Below are 12,381 nucleotides of genomic sequence, written 5' to 3'. Positions count from 1 at the left end.
TTTTATCACCAACATCACACTAGCCTATATGACAGAGGTTATCACAGCACACTCTTTCACAATAGCAGTAAGAAGTACTGGAACATTACAAAGGATTACGACACTATTCAACCTTATTGCCTGGGACTCACTAGGACTTCAGCTGAAGTAGAAGCCTTCTCCATCATTTTAGTCATTTTATTTGACCTTCTCTACCTCATTGTCAGCTGACCTGTTTTCATGAAGGCACAGGACCAGGTGATTTTCCAGCATCAAAGGTTAAGTACACTTTAGGCCTCCTCCTCTTTTTCTGAGTACAAGATCCTTTATTCAAGCACAACATCTACTTAAAATCAATTACACATGGCAGTTTGGCAGGGCGCAGGCAAAGAAAACACAGAAGAGAAGAAAGGAGTTCTTTCTAGCTATTCCTTTTCTCCTGCTGGAGCACAAACTCAATGCACAACTGATCAGAGAAAGCATAATTCAAAGGCAAAGTACTGCTTGATAGTCTAAATCAAATCCCCAACACTAAGGTTGCAATTCAGTCCTCAATGTTACTATATTGTCCAATATACATTTAGTTCTGTCCCACATTCAAAGGCATCACTCATCTCCTTGGAAAAATGCTTTAAAATGTCAAAGGATCCTTGATTATTTTTGAAGCCAAGCAACTTGCTAACTACAGAAGTGGAGATTTGACTGTAACTGACCACACACCTCCCTTGTTAGGAAATACTGTATTTTCCCAAGTCTGAAACTTTACCGTGAGAGAAGCAATTTTGTAGATGGTTCTATAAGTTTTAAGAGGATTTGTTCCCATAGTTACTTCTAAAGTTCGGGGCTTATTTCCCCATTAAACTGAAAGAAGAAACAACTCAAAGGCAACCAAGTTAAATGAAATAAAGGACCTCTGCCATGTCAAGGTTTCAACTGCTCTAGCTGTGTGGTATTCAAAAAGAGTAAGAGAGGGGGAAAAAAAGAAAGAATTATACAAAAAAAGAATATAAAAATGAAGATTAAAAGATGATAGGTTTCATGGTGACACTTGAATTTGGACTACAGGTAATCCGGTTCAGCTCCTTGGTTTCCTAAAGGTTTGGCCTCTTCAAGGTAAGAAATCTACACTTCAGAAAACAACACTTAATGGAAGCTCACATCAACTTTTCTACATCAATGTAAACAACTGATTTTGCTGTATCCCTTATGTGAACACAAATGAAAATATTAGCACAAGAAGCTTATAACCAAGAAAGTAGTTAGAGCACAATTAGTCTGGTTTCATATTTTTCACACTCTTAAATTTTAGAGCATATGGAAGCATGTGTTTTGTACATAAAATCTGTAGTGCTGTTCACATCAATTGATTTAATACTGACTCCAAACCATTAAACATATTGATTAACATTCAAGAAAGGTTTTCACATTTTAAAGATTAGGTAGGCATCAATGTACTTCATGTCAAGATGCAAGTTCTGTGAAAGTACTAAAGAACTTTTTAAGTACAAGTTATTTTCTAGTAGAAAACAAACTGACTTGCAAGGCTCTCTTCATGGTCAAATCTCTTATTTTGACTAAGTGCGTGAAGAATTATAAGGTTTAAAAAATGATTTGGTACACAGAACAAATAGTACAAAGAGACCTTGAAAATAAGATATAGCCTGAGTTATGCTGTGACTTAAGTTTGAATGTAACAATAAGAGCAAGATTGCTATTATCTGCTGCTGCAAAGGAAGCACATGTATTGGTAGGCTATGTCACATGTCTTGCTTATGGAAACTTTTTCTTTCTTTCCTTCTTTCTTTTTTTAAAGTAGCAGAGATTAAGTTTATGCCTTCCTTTACTAAAGTTCAACTGAGATTTGTAAAATATTTAGTTTTCAAATAAGAATTCATGAAGTTGGAGTATTGGGAACTTTAATCTGCCGTCTTAACCTGAATTATATTCTGAAGAGGATATAAACAATATAAATACACAAAAGTATATATTAAGTTTTAATTAAGAAATGTTTTTTCAGTTTTCAGCTATACTTAATTCAGTTATCTTCTTTTCATAAAAATCATTTATTATAAAGGTAAGTTGAATTACCAGCTTTAATCATTTAGTCTAACATTCTACTAGACACAAATTTTCAGTACGCAGGCACCAAATGGCATTTCTAAAAGTTTCTTTTCACTAATGTTATAGGAATCACTTTCCATACCAAGATCTGCTTTATTACTGCCACACTTTAGCAAAGCATTTGACTACAAGGGCCGCTCCAAAAATAAAGCCTCTTATTTTATTACGTTGGCCCACGAAGTCAGAGGCAGAAGCTGATGGTACAGCAGAAGAAGGCAAACCTTGCTGCCAAAACTGTTACATTTTGTTGCTCTGCAAGAGACTGCAGCAGAGGGGCAATCTGACAAATAGTATCTGACACAAAAGTGCATCTGAAGCAAAAGTGTTGTCACTGAATTCATCCACGTGAAAAAAAACAGCTCCCATTCACACTTGCTGAACGTTGATGGAGACCAAACAGCTGATGTGAGCACAGTGGGGCAGCAAATGGTGAATTTCAGCAGTGGCAACAGCAGCACGAAGGACTAGCCACATTCTGGACAGGCCATGCCCAGCTGTCACACCACAAAATGAAGAGCATCTCAGTCAGCTCATCTGTGCAAATTGGCAGATTACAACCAGGGAACTGTCTAAGGAGGTGAAAGTCAGTTTCACTGCACTGGAAACAATGGTGGTGACACTGGAATATCACAAAGTTTGCACCAGGTAGGATCCATGAATGCCCATGTGGGAACAGAAAGAACACTGTATGCATGTTTTTCAGGATCTACTGAACCAATATGAGGCTGAACGTAACAATTTCCTGAACCATATCATTACTGGTATATCATATATTACTGGTATACTGATACCACCATGAGATGTGGTGTCACCAGTATGAGCTGGAGCAAGAATGACAGCCCACTGAGTGGTGACACGTGAATTCCCCACTGAAGAAAAAGTTCACGATGCAGCCCTCAACAGGTAAAGTGATGTGCACTGTCTTTTGGGAGAGGAAAGAGGTGATCTTTCTGGATTTCCTGGAACCCAGACAAACAATCAACTCTGACCACTACACTGCAATGATGACTAGGCTGAAGACTTCAACTTCCAGAGTCAGGCCAGAGAAGAAATACGATAATGCCAAGCCCCATACCTGTTTGAAGACAGTGGAGCATGTGGCCAGTCTTGGCTGGACTGTCCTACCACACCTACCATATAGTCTGGATTTGGTGCCTTCTGACTTTCATCTGCTTTGGCCAATGAAAGATAGGCAACATTTTCCCTAGCAATAACCCTGTCACAGGAACTGTAAAACAGTGAGTCACTTCCAATGGTGAAGATTTTTATGAGCATGGAATGCAGGCTCTCATTCATCACTGATGAGAATGATGAGAATGAATAGCTAATGTTAGTGACTATGCTGAAAATGAGTGTTCTGTAACTGAGAATCTTCTCTATCAAATAGTGTTATCACATTCTTTGTATCGTTGCAATTTCCATGGAAACAAATAGGAGGTATTACTTTTGGAGCAACCTACATATTCACTATAATTTATTTCTAGACTAGATTTAAGAGGTAATATTTGTTCTTATCCAAGAAAAAGAAAATTAAAAAGCAAAGAACAAGCAGCAAGTTAAAGCTTCTGTAGCCCTATGAGTGCTTTGTAACTCAGTGATAAAAAAGAAATAATTTTAGTTCTACTAAATAACTTTAAAAAATTCTTACTGTTTCTTTTCAGGTTCACCAGGTTTGTTCTTTGACCTTCCATTGTGTTGGTGACTTTGGCCTGTAACAGGAAAAAAGAGAAGTATCTCAAACACAATGACCATCATATAAAAAAAAAAAGATAAACTTAAAACTCATATTTTGCTTTATAAGTAACAGATCTAAAATATTACAATATTCAGAGCTAGTACAACTGAGAAGCTTTTTAAAAAGCCATCAGAGTGTTACAAGTTTCATATTATTTTTATTACACAGTAAGTAAAGAATTTTACTAACCCTATAGAAGGAAATGAATATTTCAAATGAACAGAATAATCTTGAGATTTTCTAACGTATGATCTGATTCTGATACTGTAACAGCTACTGAAGCAGACTGCAAGCCAAATAAATCATGTATGCTACACAAAGCTAACAGTGATATTTTTAACTATTAGATGATAACTACAACTTATAAAAGGTAATAATGGATCACTTTGGCTGCAAAGTGTCTTTATCCAAGCTTAAGTACATACATTTTACAGAAAGCCTTCTACTTCAGAAAAACATTTCTAGAGAAGCCCAGTACAAGCCACATTAACATCAGAATTCCTAACATATGAGTCACACTGAGATAAACATTTGTTACAATCAAGGATGTTTATGTGAAACCACTGGGCTATAACAAAAAGAATTAATCTATCACAGTACTGATTAGTTTCTAACTCTGAAACAGCATCAAGGACTATGCAAAACTCTCACTCTAGAATTTCCAGTATCTGCAGTTAATTAGTTTACTTTGCAGAGCAGTGTAACAAGTTGTTAAGAACAAGGAACAAGAAAAGATGTTTTAATGCTTTAATGCAATTGGTCAAAATCAGGAAGTAACTCAACTGTTTTCTCTGAAATTACAACATAACCTAAGAAACTTGAATGTGCATATGCATGCTTGTAATGAAGCCGTGAAGTGTTTAATTTTCAAGACTTCTCAGTTTGAACTTTACAAGGCTTTAACAACTCAACAGCAATAGCGAAAAAATCCAGTTATGTGGAGAGCTCCCTTCTGATAAACAAGCAATTCAGAAGCAAGGCAAAAAGTAGGATTTCTGGACAGGCAACCAACAAGCAACTGACAAATTCAGTTACAGAACTGCTGAGCATCACACATTACTTTAGTTCCAAATTATTTACATTAAGATGAAGAGGGCAGTTTTTTTGCTAGTTAAATCTAATTCATTTTACAAGACGTACAGGAAACCCTTTCTCTATCCCAGCTGTATGTTGGAAGAGAAGACTGTTCCAGCTATGCTCTACGCTCTTACAGTCATCTCCTGATGATTATAGCTTCCTAGCACTGGACAGCTTCACACAGACAACATACATTCCAGCACCTGGATTTAAGCTATTAGAGCACTTGAATCCAAAAGTAAAGTATGGCTACCAAATAAATTGAGCAATTGTTCAATTACCACAAAGTTCAATATGAAAGAGGAGTTAATTTCATATATAAAGTTTCAATAATCACCTACACTTTAAAATGCTTGTGTTACTCAGAAAAGTCTTCTATGCACTTACATTTTAAATTTATATAGCATATATGTATTTTAAAATACTGAAATATATTGATCATAGAAAAACACAGACCTATCCATTTGACTAATCTCATTCAGGACAGTAAAATGTCCAACACACTCCTAGGGTTTATTTTTCACTGAAAACTACTTCATTACATAAAATCTGAATTAATCCAAACAAAATTCAGATGTCACAAAGACTGAATATGTGCAGAATTATTTTAGAAACCATTTATCGAAAGTGACAGAGGAGTCTGAACAGGTGCCTGCTGAAACAGTTCACACACATTCAAAACTCCAAAGTAACACTAACAGTCATTATAAATTTTAAAGACATTAAATTTAAAGACAATTAAATGATGGAAAACAATATTTTCAGAGTCAGACATTTCAAGCATATAATCAGTTTACCATTTGGAGATGAGTATTCTATTCCCTTCTCTTCATTAAATAAGTTTCTGTCTGTTAAGGAACTGATATATCATCCAAAACAAGATCTTAATGAAGATAAAGCAATAAAAACCTTTCCTTGCATAAAATAATTTATCAGTCTAATTATTTTACACTAAATGAACTTAACACTAAAAGGGAAAAATTTCCTGCACGAATGATCACTCTTACATAGCAACCAAGTTAAGATAATGCCTGAACTATTTTTATTATAATTGAGCATGATTTACTCACTACTTTCATTTCTAAAGACACTACTTTTAGATTTTAAAAAGTACTTTTAATTCAATAGCAAGCATAATTCACTTACCCCACCACCATTTTAAAGTATTAGTACAGGTAGCGCTGCTTTTCATAGAGATTCTCATTAGGAACAAGCAAATATATTTCACAGAAATATACACATGCTCAAAAAAATAGTACATGCAAACAAAAACCCTAACGAGAAAGGACAGTACTGTTAAAATAAGATACAGTGGCATAAAGTTCCTTTACATGAAACCTCCTGCAAGTCACAAGCCTTTATGCAAACAAAGAATACGAAAAAGAAAGCTGTTCGTCCCCACCCACACTAAACATGTATCAGCTAGTCATTCAATGCATAACTCCTCCTTTCACATCAAAGCCAAATCAAATATTTTCTTCTACATCAGTACTGACATAATGAGTAGCGGGGGGGAGGAGGAAGCAAGAATAGAAAGAAAAAGTATGGAGTCATCCATGGGTTGTTTTGCTCTCCCCCACCAACTTCAACACATTTCATAATCCTACAATCTCTTCAGCCTGGAAGAATTTGCAGTTCTCTCCCTGCATTCACTCTTTCATTATCCTCTTTCTTCCTTAACCTTTCTAAAACGAGTTATCCTTCTCGCTCAGAAAGAAATGAACCCAGGCATTTTATTCGTCAGTTGCTTCAGACTTATTCAAAAATCCTTGTGGCCACAGTACATCTCATATTTTTCTCGTTAAAACTGATACCTAGTAATAAATTCAGGGCCTTCAGCAATTAATTCAAGCTCCTCAGCAAACTAACATTCTGTTTTTTTCCTCCCTAGATAAACGAGACATCTGGAGCCTAAAAGCAGATTCTCAACATTCCACAGGCCTTGAGGAGGTACGCTGTATTATCAACTCAGAGTTGATAGTACAGGCGCCCTAACAAGGTTGCACTGCTAATCAGAAACTTAGTTAACAGATATGTTTTTTGTAAATAAGTTCCTGACCATCTATGGGATCTGGCCTATATAACACACAACCTTTTGCCCGGATAACCCCTCCCTGTGTAACCTCAGGACCACCAAAGATCCCCCTCACCAAAAACCCATATTAACAAAGCACAGTTGTAGCATTAGAATCATAGAGTCACTCAGGTTGGAAAAGACCTTAAAGATCATCGAGTCCAACCACAACCTAACCATACTACCCTAAGTCTAGCAGCCCTCCGCTAAATCATGTCCCTGAGCACCACATCCAAATGGTTTTTAAACGCATCCAGGGATGGTGACTCAACCACCTCCCTGGGAAGCCTATTCCAGTGCTTAACAACCCTTTCTGTAAAGAAGCGTTTTCCTGATATCCAATCCAAACTTACCCTGGCACAACTTAAGGCCATTTCCCCCTCATCCTGTCACGTTAGATTTTAATTAGATTTTAATATGTACAGCAATTCTAGGAACAGGTGGGCACCTCATGGAAACTGTAGGAATATTCACCTGTTATAACGTACAAAATCTGTGTGCTCTAGATCCTGGGTATGTATGCTATTCTTTCCTTTAATAACCTCACCCATATTATGTTAGACATTTAGAAATTTTCAAATGGGGAAATACAGGTAATGGACATAACAATCTTCTCTAGGAAAACAGGGGGTACTGTCTGTGCTTAATCAACATGAACATAGGATCTTTTGATTCTACTAAAGCAGAATGTCTTAGCCAACAACGTTATCTAATTAATCAAGGACAATTAGCTCCCCTTGGAGAATTGGGAAGAGGAGAACTTTTCAGCTTGTTCTTAGATGACCAGATAAGAATAAAAAGAGTAAGAGGAACATTCCCCAAATGGCCACCAGGGCTGCTGAAGACCCACAAACAACCCCACAGAAGCATAGACAGCCAGGAAAGTGCTCAACAGAGGTCAGAGTACTGATTTTTAACTTTATGAAGGTAGTAGGTTTTTCTTCTGTATTAGACAGGTATTTGGGAATTTAATGCATAAATACAGTGCTTGATTTGTGAAAAGTTCCAGCAGTGCCCAGTCCCCCATAAAAAGCAGCATCTCCCCTGAGTGTATGGGGATAGGCTCACTGCACACCAGCTAATAAATCTACTTTTCTGACACTACTATGTAACATCCTTTAAACAAATTAGTCTTGACTTTTCTTTGAAATCTTTCTACGTTTTCCATTTCACTATAAATTAATTAATACTTCAAGATATTTACATAGTCCAAAGTCTACAAATCAAGATCATTTTTTTCCTACTACTGGTTTTTAAATAATATTTTGTAATATATCTTCATTGATTTCCTAAGATCAAATTTTGAGATGCTTCATACTTTGGCATCTGTTCAGCTAAGTATTCAAGCATGTGAGGTCTACAGAAGACCACAACTGAGCACTTCAACCTTCAGACTTCTCCCTGGTGAGAACTATAGAATGGCCCACTGCAATGGAGGTCAATGGAGGGAATACAACACAGACATGCACCTGGTCCAAATACGGCAGAAAAAATATTCTACATAAACCTTATAACTAACAATAATTTCTGAATGTCAGAGAAATCTCTTAGGCATTTTCAATTCAAGTAGGTTTACCAGATGATAAAAGCAAAGCTCAGGAGAATTCACTTTGAAGATGACAGCTGCTCTCGTTTAAAATGAACACATTCACCATGGGAAGGTAATTCCAGGACTGTGATATATTTGAGGTTAGGAGGTCCTTCTATAAAAGTGTTCTTTTAATTTAAAGAAACACATGAACAATAAAACATACCAACTTCCTCCTCTTAAAATTCATAGCAAAACGTTCTCTCTGTCAAATAGTTCGTAATATCCTCTCTGTCTAATGGCAAGATTATTTTCTTGAACATGATATGGAGCTTTTAGTAATCATAAACAAATTAGGAATACTAAAACAACACCACATATTTCTCTTAATTTTAATTCCTTTTAGATCCAAAAACTATCTTAAAACAAGGAAAGTTATTTCCAGCTTCTGACAGCATTTTACTTTTTAGTTCCACTTTAAATTCCAAGATCATCCATATAAATCAGACTGAAACCACAAAAGAGGAAAGGAAATAAGACACAGAAATAGGAGTAACTAAGAAACTGCACTTAACATGAAAATAAAAACAACAACATAATAGCTTATTGTTGTGAAAATGACACTATATAAACTTGCTTATTAATAACAACAGCAGAGAAGGAAGAACTGACCCAGACTTGATAAACGGTAAAACAAACTCACTTGGTGGAAAGTCCAGAGAACACACTTTGTTTTCTGTCCTGGGCATGTTGGTCACCTAATGCCAAATACAGTAGTTTGGTTTTACACAGAAAATAAGTATTATTCAAGCTTCATAGTCATCTCACTGCATATTAACAGAAACAATCTTTAAATCTAAAAACTGATTTGCTCATTTCAGTACTATATGGAAATTACAATTAAATTGCAAATTACAATTTCAACAATGAAATCACAATTATATCATATACTGTCCCCTAAGAAAATTTCAATTAATCAAACCGTACTCGTACTTTTCCCTAATTTTATAACAATTTACATTATCTAAAAATGCCAGCTTTTTTGAAGTAACATTCTTAAAGATAAATTTACACAGACCTACATTATGAAGATCCACATGCGCAAAGGCAGATTCAAGATCTCAAAAGATAGTCAAAAACTTTAAGCACTTCTTGTACGTTCTGGAGCTCACTGTCTTTTCCAGCAAGTTATTCCAATTTACGTTTCCTCCCTTTGCCTTTGTACCTTAGTTTCAGTTTCCTAACTATTGCGTCACCTTTACTCATTGTCCCACCCTCCTATAAAAACTGAGAAGGTTATTTGCTGAGTTTAATCCACAACAGCATAGAAAACCTTTGCACTTTTAACAGTGAAGTAATATTCTAAAATGCAGAGTTAGAGGCTTTTCTTGGAAGATTTCTTTGACCATCCTTCTGTACTGAGTATCCTTGTTTGTATCCTGAACAAAACTCAACCCTGATCAGAGAACAAAGTTTAAGTCTCATTTCATGTTTTGAGTCTTCCTCACCAAAAAGTTAATAATCTAGTAGAACACTTATGCTTGTGAACAGTTATTTAAAATTTAAGAATTAACTTGGACTCAACGATCCTTACGGGTCCCTAACAATTTGTGACATCTATGACTCTGAGTTCTAACAGTATATTACGCTTGTTTCAAACACACAAGCCAAACACATGACTGGCAACCACAAAATCTTTGTTTTAAACATAAATCACAGAATGGCCTGGGTTGAAAAGGACCATGATGATCATCCAGTTTCAACCCCCTGCTATGTGCAGGGTCGCCAACCACCAGACCAGGCTGCTCAGAGCCACATCCAGCCTGGCCTTGAATGCCTCCAGGGATGGGGCATCCACAGCCTCCTTGGGCAGCCTGTTCCAGTGCGTCACCACCCTCTGCGTGAAAAATTTCCTCCTCTTATCTAACCTAAACCTCCCCTGTCTCAGTTTAAAACCATTCCGCCTGTCCTATCACTATCCACCCTCGTAAACAGAAGGGGGAACAGCTGTTTATATGCTCCCTTCAAGTACTGGAAGGCAACAATAAGGTCTCCCCAGAGCCTTCTAGGAGTACTAATGAAACAACACTGTTTTCTGTAGAGAAAAAATTGCTTCACAGAACAGCAAAATAATGGTCTGTAACCATGCAAATAACCTTAGTATTGCAACATCAGTACAAAATGTTCCTCTTTAGGAAAAACCCTGTATATTATTTAAGTTTTGCAAAAGCGTTTTTCCACTGAACTCTATTACACCACGAGATACTAACAGAATCCTCTTGAATTGAGAGCACTCTCAATCTAAAGCACTCCTCTTGCACTTAGCTGAGAGAGTAAACAATTATTAAAATACTATTGGAGCAAAATTTCAGCCACACATTAATTGGCACATTCCGGAATGGAGAAAATTAACATACTGATAGTCTTGGAATTCCATCTGTAGCATATCTTATGGTGGCATCATGTTTTTGATGATAATGCTCATCTTTATGATCGAACTGCATTTGTTGTCTGTCCTTCTCTATTTCTTTTTGTTCTTGAGAAATGATCAAATGAGATTCTGAAGAACCACAGTCCCTGAGAAGTAAAAAGAGAGAATCCTAGTTCTTTGTGTTAACATGTAAGATATATCACATATATTTGCTGTGAATAAAGTGAATAAAAGCCTACCCTCACAGAAGCTGTCACGCCACAAACATATGTAAGGCATTTGACCAAACATTGTTTTAAGCTTTCAAGGTACAGAGTATTAGCTTAAGCAAAGATCTCTAACAAAAAATAAAAAATAAAAATAGTGATACAAGAAAAAACACACAATTTCCTACATCACCAAAAATAGACCAGTAGAAACCAAAACAGTCTTTCATTTAATACAAGAGTTAAGGATTATGCTGTAACACATTGAATGTATGAATATGGAACCCCTCTTAACTCTTTTGATTTCCCTGGAGAGATTAAAACAGATATGACAAAACCAAGTTCCTATTAATTAGGATTCACATTATTTTTTTATTTTTTTTTTTACTATTGCCACAGTGCATTTGCTAGCATTCAGTTCCTCTCATGAGGATTTGAATCAGCTTAATCTCCTCATGAAAATTATACAACAAAGTCAACACAAAACAGAGGATGTGATTACAGAAATCATTTTCAACAGTGTGTGTGAAACAGCGTGGACAAAAAACACAGAACTGTAACTGTTTCCTGTTATTTTCAACATGGCTAGAACTTAATACACTGAAAGAGACTACTTGGCAGTAGAAAGCATCAGAAGATAGCTTATTTAGAACCTAGAAGTCCTCTTTACTACTAGGCCACATTCTGGCTGCAGTTCTGATAGTCTTATTTCTTTCATTTTTATTCCTTAAACTGTAATATATCAGTAAACATCTATGACATATATTACCTAAATCTTATACTAAACATTGAAAAAAAAATAGCGAATTTAGCAGTTGCTTACTTTTTCTCAAGAAGCAAATTCTTTGGTTTCTGCTTATATTCTTTAGTACCTACAGAAAATTTTATAGGAAGGAAAAAAAAAATTAGCTGTTTTCAAAGGAAAGTTACCAATAAATGAGATTTCATCTTTTCAAGGCAAATCTTGAAATCAGAAAAGGTTACCCTTGATTTCTTCTAATGTCTTCTTTAACTTGTCATTTTGTTGAATAAGATCCTTAAGTCCATCAAGAATATTCTTGCACAGTTCCTGAGCTCTCTCATTAGCTTCTAAGGCCAGTTCATGTTCCCCCAGTAATGACAGCGCCTTACAGAAGTGGTAATGACCCTGTGTGGATATCAGTTTAAGTATTCATTCACTCAAATAAGGATATACTTTATATTTCAAACACTTGAAATACACTGGACGGT

General features: G+C 35.9%; 1 protein-coding gene across 9 annotated transcripts in view; it reads right to left on the bottom strand.

Annotated features, from left to right (window-relative positions):
• The window catches only part of TTC3 (tetratricopeptide repeat domain 3), a 62,007-nt gene that overhangs the window by 36,389 nt on the left and 13,237 nt on the right, over positions 1-12,381 (bottom strand). For 8 of the 9 annotated variants that reach the window (XM_090122498.1, XM_090122537.1, XM_090122505.1 and 5 more), the window contains exons 12-16: positions 12,136-12,298; positions 11,975-12,023; positions 10,932-11,091; positions 9,218-9,272; positions 3,749-3,809 (exon numbers count right to left, since the gene is read on the bottom strand). In XM_090122498.1, the coding sequence (XP_089978624.1) occupies positions 3,749-3,809; positions 9,218-9,272; positions 10,932-11,091; positions 11,975-12,023; positions 12,136-12,298 (488 nt within the window). Of the gene's footprint in view, positions 1-3,748; positions 3,810-6,058; positions 8,188-9,217; positions 9,273-10,931; positions 11,092-11,974; positions 12,024-12,135; positions 12,299-12,381 lie in introns of those variants that run through there. The other variant, XM_031612643.2, reaches the window with a different exon arrangement.

Source organism: Phasianus colchicus, chromosome 1, assembly GCF_987193195.1.
Source record: "Phasianus colchicus chromosome 1, bPhaCol1.hap1.1, whole genome shotgun sequence".
NCBI lineage: Eukaryota > Metazoa > Chordata > Aves > Galliformes > Phasianidae > Phasianus > Phasianus colchicus.
Note: the sequence above shows the minus strand (reverse complement) of the source record. Positions and strands in the feature narration are given on the sequence as shown.